Genomic DNA, 13,500 nt, shown 5'->3' with positions numbered 1-13,500 from the left:
AGAGGTAAGCACTAGTACAAATGTTTGAGTTCTTAAGATGCCAATTATTATAGTAAAGCAAAAATGCTTGCTGTCTTTCCACTGCAATTTTGACAGAGATGCTCTTATTTCTATCTTTGTTGCTCTAAGCTGGTATGAAATTCCTCCCTTTCAATGTATTTACAGTGATTTGAAATTCTCCTTTTTTAATGGGCAAGGCAAACAAGGCGATGGCATAAATTCAGGTGTATCAAAGGCCTATCAAATTTTCCAATGAAAATGCTATTAACTATGTCTTGGGGGCCACCAGCCCCATGGGTTCCATTTCAGCATGGTACTGAAAGGCTTGCATTGTCTTTGTTGGCCAGACAAAATCCTCCTTTCATCAATAAGCAGGTTTTAGGAAAAGTTCTGCAGTTTTTTTTTTTTTTTTAAGGAGATTTTATTTTTCCAGCTTGGGAGGGAGAGGTCTTTTTTGCTTGGGTTGCAGTGTGAAGATGTTTCAGATGTTGCTTCCACAATGATCCAGCTGTATTAGTGCAGGCAATGATCATCTTCTCTTGACATTAAAACAAATTGGAGACATTCTTTTTGGCTTTTGCATTTTGACTTTATTTGATGTCTGTCACCAACACTATCTTTCAAGACATTTTATTCTGCCAACGTTCAAAAAGTGATTGTGCAACTGAAACATGGATTGAGATGGCAAATACTAGTGTACCTTGAATCTGGTGATCATTGTGTTGTAACGTGCTTCACTCCAAATCTTTTCTCCTGTGGCTGATATCCACATGGACTTCCAGAAAGATCAAAGCACATGAAAGAATGTGGGGATGAAATGTGATTGTAAACAGGATGATGGCTGAATATTGTATTCTAAAATCATTGCTTTATTTAAGAATTGAAGTGATCTCCACCAAAACTTGCCTGTCTAGTTTTTAAGAGACAAAGGTCCAGATCATCAAAGCTCTTGATCTGCTCATTACTGCTATCTCTAATTTCCTTTTGCTCATTGGTCTTGAGGTAGGAGCCATGTTTTCTGTACAATTTCTGTACAGTTGCATGCCTAAGCAAGGGATCTTCAGAAGCTAGTGAGCTGAGCTGTGAGCCACCTAACTTTGCCAGTGTGTTGCTGAGGGAAGGGGCTTCTGGACCACAGAGAGGCACCTGTGCCTGCTCAGGATCCTCATCTGCAAAGCCTCTCCTGGAGTTAGGTGCCAATTTAAGTAGCCTGTGCCTAGCAGCCAAAACTGCATATCAGTCTCCTGCTTGATGCTTTGATCGTGCTTGTTTGCCTCAGGCTGTCTTGTGTGTAAGTGCTGATTTGCCCAGCTATCAGTGGCCTGCATCTGAACCCTGGGTTTCAAGGTCTGACAGGTGTGAGATCTTAAGTCTACTCTGAATATGCCTGTGGGACTGAGACCCACCAGTGATGTAGGTGTTCTTTTACCTAGGTTTAGAATATTTTAGTGGCCCTGCTTAATGTAATTTTAACTCAGACTCCAAGTTGGTCATTAGATGTGTGGAAGTGTCAGGGGTTTGCAAATGCCAGAAACGCTGTGACAAATGTAGGTGGAAGGCGGTTTTAGGTGCTAGTTGAGTGGTGGTTATAAAAATGTCAGTGGCACTTAAATGGTGTATGTAGGCACTTGAAGACTACACAAGGAAATCCAGCCACCATACCACTGCCTTCCAGAATGGTCCTCATTGAAGTGGATTATCAAATAATATAGGTCTCCTGGATCTTCTGGAGTTAAAGGATCCTACACAATATCTCCATCAAGAACTGAAATTTTTGGGTAGTTTAATTGGGAAGTCTCTCAGACAATTAGGAACAAGTTGGAAACAGAGTCTTTAACACTTTTCAGCCTGGCTCCTTTGCTCAGTCTTATTGTATGCAGAATAAAAAGACGCTATCTGAAATAATGGCTGTTATATTGATTTTCAGTAAATTCCCCCAGTCTTCCTTCCCATCTGATGAAAACATGAGGTTTTAGTATACTGTGGCTGTGTCTACACTTGCTCCCTACTTTGACGGGAGCATAGTAAGTAGGGTGTTGGGAGGTTATTAATGAAGTGCTGCGGTGTATGTGCAGCACTTCATTAAGCTAATTCTCCCCTGCAGCAACTTCGAAGTGTTAAACTTCAAAGTGCCCGCTCATGTGTACTAACCCACGGGTACTTCGAAGTCCCTTAACTCCTCAAAATACCCCTACTTACAATGCTCCCTTCAAAGTAGGGAGCTAGTATAGATGCAGCCTCTGATGAAAACATACTTTACAATGGTTTACAATCATAGTCCTAGTTATAGTTGTACCAGGGTGCATGCTATGCTGTTTTGTTTTTATCTCAGACTGAAACGAGCTAGCTTGACACTTGATTTTTAAAGTGGATGATTTGCAGAAAATTCAGGGATACATTAAAATCCATCCTAACATCACTGGATTTAGGGTAGTTACTGTGTCAGTCAATCTCTGACATATCTATCTTAGTGTTCCAGTAACTGCTGAATCAGCAATTCCCATTTCCCCTTTGATTTATTGCCTTGGCTTTCTGTCTGACCTCAGTCAATCAATGTATTACATGTCTGACATCACACACGAACATAAATGGTACTGGCTACAGCAGTGAAGACTGAAAGAATCTCAGTACATTAATTCTTCTTCGAGTGTTCCCGTGGGTGCTCCACATTAGGTGTCGGGCTCACCCGGCGCCGCAGATCGGATCTTCCAAGCAGTTTCTGCCGGACCGCGCATGCGCCGGTGCGCGCCGCTCCCTTGCGCGCTCCTGGCCACGTGCGCGATCCGGTCCCCGCCAGTTCCTCTTAACCGCCGTCGGCTGCAGACGGAATCCGACTAGGCTACGGCCAAGTTAGCGTATTCAATGGTTTTAACTGTTTTTCTTTAAAGTTTTCAAGTTCTTAGTCTACTGTTAAGTTAGCCAGTTGTTATTTTCAAAAAAAAACAAACAACAAGCGGGACGGCATTCAGTCCAGTCCTAGTAACAAGCGGAGCACCGGAGGCCAGGAGCCTAGGGCCATTAGCCCTCCTGCCGCGGCAGGCTATCAGAGAGGGGGAAAACAGCACAGAGAAGGTGCTAAGTACCCCATTAACAACTGAAAGACTCACCAACAATGTCCTATTCAGGATTCAAGGAATGTGAGTCTTGCTGACAGGCAATGCCAGCGTCTGATGGGCACAGTCACTGCATAAGGTGCCTGGGGGAGTCCCATGTCACGCAGAAATGCTCCTTCTGTGCAAAATTAACAGCCAGAGCAAGGAAGGAAAGGGAGATGCGGCTTGAAATGCTGTTTGACGGCCGCAGCAGGAGGGACCCTCTGGGGCCCATAAAAGGGAAAGCCGCCTCCCTCACCCCATCAGCGCAAAAACGGAGGAAAATCTCCCCAGCCTGATCCCTGCCGGCAGCAACACCGAGCGGGATGGGAGGAGCGCACAGCCCCAGCCACAGCACCAGCTGATCGGCAGCGGCACGGAGAGCCACGTGGAGGCGGCTCAGCCTCCGATAATCAAACAGCCGCCCCGCTCTGCGGGCAGGGCCGCGGCTAAACAAGCGCCGGTACCGGCGGCACCGCAAGCAGCAGCACCGACCCCGGGGAACCGGCGGTGCAGAGCGCGCAGGCATGCAGCCTGCAGGCACCGGAGGACACCACCCGTGCGGCACCACCCATAAGCGTGCCGAGCACGGTGCGGACGGGGCCGAGATCCCCTACACGTCAGGGGGCGGAGCTACTCCCTCAAGGGAGGGGGAAGGCTGCACACAAAACAAGGCACCGCAGCCCCTCTTCAGACAGGGCTGCAGAGTTGCTTTCTCTCAGCCCTCCGCTCATGCTGCAGACTCCGACTAGGAGGCAGGGGTCCCCCCTAGCCTACCTGGAGCCCCCGTCTCCATTTTTACAACCATCCTCGCCCTGGCTGGGACGACCTTCACCCTTCCTGGGGTTTGAGCCGCTGGAGTACTATCACGAATCGCTCTCTCCAGTGTCCCAGGTCTCTTGACGATCTCGCTCCCCCAGACGCAGAGGGTATGCACCAAGGGAGTGGTCTAGGTCACCTTCCCAAGAGCAGTGCCCATGCTGCCACGGTCGCCCCTATCATGCAGGGCATAGACACCACTGGCAGTCTACCAGGGAAAGATCCCCACAGACGGTCCCGTATCCCCGAGGGCAATCGCGAACGGGGACAGAGACTCAAGTATCTCAGGGGGAACTGGTTATGGAACCCCGAGATTTTTCCCTTGCAAGCTTCCAGCGAGCGGATGTACCATCACCAACAGGAACCGGAAGGGTCCAGAGAGGCGTACCCTAGTGGTTCCTCGCTCTCCTCCCCGGACGAGGCTACGGCCCCAGGGGATGTCCATCCTCCGGACGATCTCAAACAGTTCCAAGAGCTGTTTTACGAGGGTGGCCTTCACGCAAGGCATCCAGACAGCAAAGGTGCAAGAGAAACACCATAAGCTCCTCAAAAATCTGAGACCTCCGGCCTCCTCCAAAATAGCAATACCGCTTGATGACGCAATCTTGGAGTCCGCCACTATGATATGGCAGACTCCTGCGACTATTCTGCCTGTCCACAAGAGAGCGGATTAAAAAAAAAAAAAAAAAATTACTTTGTGCCGACAAAGGGCATGGAGTTCCTGTTCAGCCACCCACAACCAAATTCCTTGGTGGTGGAGTCGTCGCAACACGGGGGAACAGACAAACATGCCAAGAAGCTAGAGCTGTTCGGCAGAAAGGTCTACTCCTCCTCCACTCTACTGTTGCGAGTGGCAAATTACGCAGCGCATGTAGCGAAGCATAATTTCGACAACCACACTAGGTTAAGCTCCCTCATGGACTCGCGTCCAGAGGGCAAGAAACCAGTGCTCAAGGCCATCATGCAAGAAGGCTACGCGGCCTCAAGGACGGGAGTTCAGATCGCCCTGGATGTTGCGGACACAGCAACACGCTCCACAGCTACGGCAGTGGTGATGCGAAGGGAGTCCTGGCTCCAGACTCCGGGTATACCGAGGGCCTGCAGACAAAGATAGTCGATCTTCCCTTCGACTCGCAGAAGCTGTTTGCTGAATTAACTGACTCGGTCCTTCATTCCAGTAAAGATTCAAGAGCCACACTTAGGACGCTGGGGATTTACACCCCTCCGTACAGAAAGAAAAAGTACTACCCTCAACAAAGACGGTACCAGTACCAGCAACAGCGTCCCCAGTACCACAGGGGTTACGAGCAAGGGCGACATCAACAGCACCAGCAGTACAGAACTCCCAGGCTACATTCCCAACAGAGCCGTGCGTCGTCGGGGCAGGGCCAAAGGCCACAAGTTTGACACACAGATCCAGGGCTGCGCCATCACTACCATCGCACAAGGTCATCCGAAGCGGTTATTCCACCATCGCCTCCGACCATTCTATAACCAGTGGCAAAGGATCACCACAGACAAATGGGTGCTGGAGATCATAGCCACGGGGTACGCCATCCCCTTCCAGTCGCTCCCACTGCCACGACCTCCACCCAGGCCCCACCTCCAGGAGGCCTCCCACGTAGCAAGGCTCAAGCAGGAGGTAGACCATCTCATGCTCATAGGGGCAGTGGAAAGAGTGCCAGAGCAACTGCAAGGGAGAGGGTTCTACTCGAGGTACTTTCTCACGGGGAAAAAGACAGGAGGCTGGAGTTCCATCTTAGATTTTTGAGGCCTCAACCGGTACCTGCGCAAGCAACGCTTTCGGATGATCACAATCGCCTCCATCCTTACGGCACTAGACGATGGAGATTGGTTCACAGCCCTCGACTTACAAGACGCGTATTTTCACATAACTATTCATCCGGCTCACCTACGATTCCTCTGGTTTGGCCTCTCCTCGGCCCCCAGAGTCTTCACCAAGACCTTGGCAGTGGTGTCAGCCTACCTGCACAGACAGGGGGTATTTATATTCCAGTATCTGGATGACTGCCTACTCAAAGGGGCCTCGAAGGAGGAGGTACTACGCATGATATGTGTCACAGCAGGCACGTTCTCTTCGCTCGGCCTGGTTATCAATCTGACAAAATCAAAGATAGACCCCACACAGGACATAGAGTTCGTAGGGGCACGCATAAATTCTATTACAGCGAGAGTGTATCTACCAGAGACTTGCTTTCGGGCCATCGGCTCCCTCGTGCAAGTCTTCACCTTCAGCCTTACGGTGCCGGTTCTGACGTGCTTACAGCTGCTGGGCCACATGGCAGCAGCGACGTTCATAGAACAGAACGCCAGGTTACACATGCGCAGCATGCAGCACTGGCTGGCGAGCGTATACAAACCAGCAGCACACACTGTTCACAGGGTGGCGTCAACCACAACAGAGGTGCGCAAATCCCTGCAATGGTGGGTAAACCCTGAGAACCTGCTAACAGGGGTACCCTTCCACCAACCACACACATTGGTTTTTCTTACTACAGATGCCTCCCTCATAGGGTGGGGAGCACACATGGGCGAAGAGGTGATGCAAGGGCTGTGGTCCTCCACGGAGTAGTCACTGCACATAAATATACTGGAGCTCAGAGCAGTGTTCAACGCCTGCAGACACTTTCGAGACCATATAAAAGGAAAAGTAGTCGGGATCAGTACAGACAATAACTCCACCATGTTTTATATAAATCAGCAAGGAGGAGCTCGGTCCCGTGCCTTATGTGCGGAAGCAGTCCGGTTGTGGAACTGCTGTATCGCCAACAATATAACTTTGAAAGCCTCGTACTTACCAGGTGCTCACAATGTGAAGGCAGACCAGCTGAGCAGGGGTTTCGCACTCACGCACGAGTGGCAGATCCGTCCCGATCTGCTGCGACCGATTTTTCACGCATGGGGTTTTTCCCCAGATAGACCTGTTTGCTACTCAGCACAACAAGAAGTGCCCACGATTCTGCTCCAGGGCAGGACTGGGACGGGGGTCCCTGAGGGACGCTTTCGCGATCTCATGGAGGGGCCCCCGCTTTACGCTTTCCCTCCCACAGTGTTCATCCACAAAGTGTTGCAGAAAGCCAGGAGGGAAGGAGCCCGAATGATCCTGATAGTCCCAACGTGGGATCGACAGCAATGGTTCCCCCTACTCCTGCGCATGTCGGACCGGCCACCGATGCCCCTTCCGGTGGCGCCGGATCTGCTCATGCAAGCCCAGGGGTCCATAGTGCATCCGCACCCCCAAGGCCTGCGACTACAAACGTGGTAAATCCATGGCTCAGCTCCCTAGAGAGCACATGTACGGAGGAAGTGCAGCAAGTCCTAGAAAGTAGCAGGAGGACTTCCACCAGGAAGACCTACAAGCAGAAATGGACTCGCTTTACGGCATGGTGTTCTACCAAACAGCTAGCCCCCCATTTCGGTACCTATGGCTGTGATATTAGAGTATTTACTGGACCTCAAGAGAGGAGGACTCTCACTATCCTCGTTAAAGGTCCACCTTGCCGCCATTTTGGCGTTCAGACACGAAGAGGAAGGGCACACGGTGTTCGCCCATCCCATGGTTACCAGGTTCCTCAAAGGGCTGGTAAACCTATACCCCCCTCGGAAACTGCTTCCACCTTCGTGGAACTTGGACCTGGTGCTTAATGCGAAAACGGGACCACTGTTCGAGCCTTTGGCCACGGTTTCCCTCCGCCTCCTTATGATAAAGACGACCTTTCTTCTCGCAATCACGTCAGCTCGCAGGGTGAGCGAGCTTGCGGCAGTTATGGCAACGCCACCCTGCGCTGTTTTTTCCAAGGAGGCGGTAACCAAACGGCTGCATCCAGCCTTTGTTCCTAAAGTTTCTTCTGAGTTTCATACTAACGAACCTATCGTTTACCCTCGTTTTATCCAAAGCCTCATAACTCTAACAAAGAGGCACGCCTACACCTCCTGGACTTGAGGAGGTGCTAGCTTTCTATATAGACAGGACCAAGTCCTTCCGGAGAACGGATAGACTCCTAGTCTCTATCGCTCCCAAATCAAAAGGAGAATGTCTCTCTTCGCAGAGAATCTCGAAGCACATTGTATTTTGCATACAAATGTGCTACGAACTCAAAAAGACTCCTTTACTGGCCATGCCCAGGGCTCATTCCACTAGGGCGGTGGCAGCATCAACAGGCTTTTTTCAAGGGCGTTGCACTAAAAGACATTTGCAGAGCGGCGACCTGGTCATCCTGTGACACCTTCGCCAAACATTACGCCCTTCACAGGGTATTCCAAGAGGATACCCGTCTCTCGGCAGCGGTCCTCTCAGGGACAAGTTGCACATAATCTGATTACCCACCTCCTATCTTGGGTTACTGCTGGGTAGTCACCTAATGTGGAGCACCCACGGGGACACTCGAAGAAGAAAGAAAGGTTACTCACCGTAGTAACGGTGGTTCTTCGAGATGTGTCCCTGTGGGTGCTCCACTACCCGCCCATCCTCCCCGCTCCGGATCTCTGTTTAGTGTTTTGCAGGAGCATCCGAGGCGGTTGGTCAAGGAACTGGCGGGGACCGGATCGCGCACGTGGCCTGGAGCGCCCAAGGGAGCGGCGCGCACCGGCGCATGCGCAGTCTGGCAGAAACTGCTTGGAAGATCCGATCTGCGGCGCCGGGCGAGCCCGACACCTAATGTGGAGCACCCACGGGGACACATCTCGAAGAACCACCGTTACTACGGTGAGTAACCTTTCTTTCCCAATCTAGACAATGGATTAATCTAGGTTTTTCTCACGATAGAACATCAAAAAAGCTGTCTGAAGGTCTTTGCAGCTATTTCAAGAACCAAGGGTTAATGGCAAATTTACAGAATTTAACAGGATTTTGGACAACCTTGGAAGCCTGAAAAACACACACACCTTGTGTCTACATGTGCCCGTTCCTTTTGAAAGGGGCATGTTAATGAGCGGGTTCGAAGGATGCTAATGAGGCGCCGCAATGAATATGCAGCGCTTCGTTAACATAATGGCGGCTGCAGCTATTCGAAAGTGCGGCTTTTCAAATCGCGCGCCGCCTGTGGACACAGGACCTTCCAAAAGGGCCCCCCCCCCCAGTTTTCGAAAGCCCTTCTTCCTATCACCAGATAGGAAGAAGGGCTTTCGAAAACTTGCTGGGGGTGGGGGGTTCCTTTTGGAAGGTCCTGTCTCCATGGGTAGCGTGTGATTCAAACATCCGCACTTTCGAATTGCCATGGCTGCCATTATGCTAATTAGGTGCTGCATATTCATAGCAGCACCTCATTAGCATCTTTCGAACCTGCTCATTAACATGCCCCTTTTGAAAGGAAGGGGCACATGTAGACCCAGCCAAAAAGAATAGGGTCTTTTTGCTTCCAAGATGGTGATTTGAAGTTGGGAAAGATGAATGTGATCAGAGTGCTAAAGAAATTTTCAGAAAGGCAGTTTACAGTTTCAGTGGGAATCCATTTTAGGTCAAATTTTAACACACCAGTTCCAAGATCGCCTTCACCATCTGAATTTCTCCTCACAGAGTATGATCCAACAAGGAAATGAAGCTCCCAGTTACCTGAACAGAAGGAACAACCTCGTAATAATTCAGCCAACAAAAACAAAAATGCTGCACGTTAGACATCAGTCTAGAATGTGTGGGAACACAACACATGCAGACACAAGAGATGTGGATCTCCACTGGGTGTACAGTAGGGCTAGATGCTAGGTCACTGAAACAGATTTCTTCTCCACTGATTATTTTCTGTGATCTGGCTACACTGGTAGAAATACCTGCACAAGTTAAGAGAACTGTTACGTTGCTATTAGGTATCAGATTATTTTCCCTCTTCAGTGCCCTTAGGGTGTTCTCACTCCAATACTGCAAGTGGTTTAATTTTTCTTCAGCTTCTCAGACTCATATACTTGTATACTATGGTCATCTGCTCAAATACTATGGTAATCTGTGCAACACAAATGCCTGGAACAAAATCATTATCCCCATCTATATTAGTAAACTGAGACGAAATAAAGCAGTTTGCACTTGATTGACTCTCAGTGGGTTTCATACATAGTGACATCAGCTAAATTCTTGGTGAAGATGAATAGTGTTTATTGTGCAGTAATTTCCACTCCCATACTACTGTAGTGAATTATTGTCCACAAAATCAGGACTGCATAAGCATGTGGAGGTTCAGATATGATTCCTTGTGTAAACAGCCTAGAGTCAATCTCAATTAAAGTTGAGAAATGGACAGTCGGGCAGATAGATTTGCTGAGTTGAGGGGCAATGTGCTCTCACTCCATGGGAAATGGGGATGAGTAAAGCTGCAAAGTGGTGTGTAGCCATAGGAAAAGGATGGCTTCATCGAGACCAATCAGATTTAAAAATAATGAAAATCACTCTGAGGTTTATCTACTCCTGTGCTATAGAAGCACTTAAGATCATTACAACAGATGAAAGAAACATTTACTTTTTCTTGTTTTTATTGCTTTCTTTGTGGGGTTGTCTTTCTCCCCTTGCGTAGTGAAATACTTTTAAAGATACTTATGAAAGCACTGAAATTGGCTCAGGAACTTGAATAGGGGAAATATCAGAAATTATTTTGAGCCCATGTTTTTGAAATGAATAAATTTAAAGTTTACAAAATATCTTTTGGCTGCTAAATTTCTTGATACTACATATGAAAAGAAGTGGCTAAACAACAGTCTCTGGACTTGTAGATATTGCCATGGATCAAACCAGCTGTCCTTCCAGAGCAGTGCTCTGGATACTGGTCAGTACCAGATGCTTCAGAAGAAGGTGCAGTAAGCCTTGTGGTGGGCAATTAAAGAAAATAATTTACTTGTAGGAAACATTAATTCCTAATCCCTGTGGGCTAGAATTTTTTTTTCCCTGAAGGGTGGGGCTTTATATCCCTTTCCCAAACCGTTGATTTTGTTTTTAATATTTTTAGTCCTTACTGTTGTAATTGTGGAAGCTTGTTATCCACATGCATGACATAGAGAAGATGATGAGGCATGTAGTACATTTTATAAAAATAGGTTGGGCTAAAGACTGAAGTCTGCGTAATTTGAAAACTTTAGTTTGTGCAAGAACTTAGTCTAACATGTAGGTTTAAAATTGAGTGTGGTATTACCTATAATAGTGTCTTTCATGCTTAGTCTATATTGCTAATTATTAAGAAAATGAAAAAAATTTGTCTTCTGATTTTCCTTCTATGGTGATGGATTTTTAAATAAATATCGGTAGTCTGCTGTGAATGAGGTGTCCTATGTGTCTCATCATCTAACATGCTGTTCTCACAGACTGATTTATAAAGAGAACCATTAGCACATTCTAAAAACAAAACACACTTGATCGTATAAAAACAAATTCAGTTTTACATTTTGGAATAGATGCTATTTTACTACTGACTGTTGATAGTGGGTCAGCAGAAACATATGTCATACTCCATGGATCAAAATATTGTATACTTTTGTCTGTTAATTTTTGTGTATGCATGGAGGACATTCTGTTTGTTTATTTTTAGCTGTAAGCTGGAAAGCCTGATGTCTTAAATTCTGCTGGTTCTCTGCCTTGGCTGTTTTCTCACTTCTTTTGAAGAACTTTTGGTTTTTGGAGATATATCGCTGAAAAAAGTATTTCCATCCTGTTTTTATGAATTAAAATACACAATTAATGGTGTGGACACTACCACAAAATATTACATATAAACAAAAAGCAGACACACTTTCTTCTGTGAGAATTATATTATCCGTATTTAAATGACAGCTATAATGTTACATTAACAGATTTAAAAAAATCAGCAGTTCACACTGCAGTCATTGGTTTTACTGCTGTTACCTCCCAGGTGTTATACATAAGTACATGAATCTTTGTTCTGTAGGCAGAAGCTCGTCTTTTGGAGGAACAGCGTAGAGTTCAGGTTTATCTTCACGAGAGCACACAGGATGAATTAGCACGAAAATGCGAGCAAGTACTTATTGAAAAACACTTGGAGATTTTTCATACGGAGTTTCAGAATTTACTCGATGCTGACAAAAATGAAGGTGAGTCAGTTCAAATTTCAGTTTTGGAGTTTTAGAGATGATGCCCTTAATAGTACTAATGATCATAATAATTGTAACTTAGATGTCTTGGCTGGGGTCACATCAAGAGGTATGGTAAACACTGAATAAAGAAATTTTTAAATCTGCAAAATGGGAAATTTTAATAAAACGAAATCCAGAGGATATGCTTTGGTGGCTTCCAAAATACCAGCTAGAGGCACAGATAGAATGCATAAGAAAAAGGTGGAAATGACTGCATGATGAGATACAAGTAATTTTCATTCATGTCAAAAGGGATCCTTTTTATTAGAGGAAATGGGTCTTTTAAGTTTATATTCATTTCTACTAGCATCACTTCAGTCGATATCTAAAATGGAGGCTATAGGAGTAGAGAGAGGGGGGGGGCAGAATTTGAGGAATAAATAGCCAAAGGTTTATTCATGAGGAAATTATCTGAAGTATAATAGATGTAAGATTTCTGTGGGAGATAAAATAGATCTGCTAAATGTCAAGATTTAGTGTGTTTCAGAGGACACTGTGGAAGACAGGGACAGTGAAATGATTTGATCATAGAGATAACATTAATAAATACTAAAAGCAGCAACTGTAATGGAGGACTAGAATGGCCATCACTACTTATTTTTAAAGGTACTAAGGGTTAGCCCTATGAAGTTTTACTCTTTTTTCACTAGCAGGAAGAAGAGGTAAGAAACCCATTGCTGTACTAAAACCATCAATACCTAAGACTTTTAAAAAAAAAAAAAAAAAAAAAAAAACATTAATGGGGTTAGTTGGCCAAAAATGTATGTATGCTAAATTTATATATGCTTTAATTTACCTCTCATAATAGCTGTTAAGTGATTGGCACTATAAATCAGAAAATTCTTTCCCACTTGATTGAAGCAATTTTGCAGTGTATGGATACTGAAAAATAGGAAACTACTGCCTTTGTAAAATATAAATTTCTTGTCTAATAAGCCTTTAACTAACTATAAAAAAAAAATCACTAAGCTTATTACAAAGGTTCATGTGAGCTTTTGTGTACCATATGGTGATAAATGATTTATGACATTTAATGTGCATCTCTGTCCGGTTCCTCCTCTGTCTGTGCATTAATTTCACCAACTTCTATGATTCCAAATCTCTGAGCAGCTTTTAAAGAGCCACCAGTTCCTAAAAAGTTTTCCTTTTCCCTTAAACTGGTTTCACTTGCATAACTGACAGTGGTTTCTCCTTGATCATTTTAAGATCCAGTGTCTTGTGATTCAGTATGGTTACAAACTGTTGCCTGGAAATTGAGTCTTAATATAAATCCTTTGTATCTAGCCCAGTCAAGTCTCAGGTCGTTGGACCTAATCCCATGAAATGTTGATGAAAGCTGTTTTAGATTGTCTTAACTCAGAAATGAAAATTGTATTATAGGTACATACCATAGGATACTCTTTATAGCTCATCTCCCAAAAATGCGCTGTCTTTTTGGTCTTTCATATATAAAGTACTCTAGACATGCTATGTTACAGGCTTCTCTTTCTTGAGATGTTGT

The 13,500-nt window shown here is 45.9% G+C and overlaps 1 protein-coding gene across 2 annotated transcripts in view; it reads left to right on the top strand.

Annotated features, from left to right (window-relative positions):
- The window catches only part of CUL1 (cullin 1), a 72,313-nt gene that overhangs the window by 31,532 nt on the left and 27,281 nt on the right, over positions 1 to 13,500 (top strand). For both annotated transcript variants that reach the window (XM_074988054.1, XM_074988055.1), the window contains exon 8: positions 11,795 to 11,957. In XM_074988054.1, coding sequence (XP_074844155.1) covers positions 11,795 to 11,957 — 163 coding nt within the window. The remainder of the gene's footprint in view (positions 1 to 11,794; positions 11,958 to 13,500) is intronic.

The sequence above is a fragment of the Carettochelys insculpta genome, chromosome 2 (assembly GCF_033958435.1).
Source record: "Carettochelys insculpta isolate YL-2023 chromosome 2, ASM3395843v1, whole genome shotgun sequence".
NCBI classification, from domain to species: Eukaryota; Metazoa; Chordata; order Testudines; family Carettochelyidae; genus Carettochelys; species Carettochelys insculpta.
This window is presented reverse-complemented; position numbering and strand designations above follow the sequence as displayed.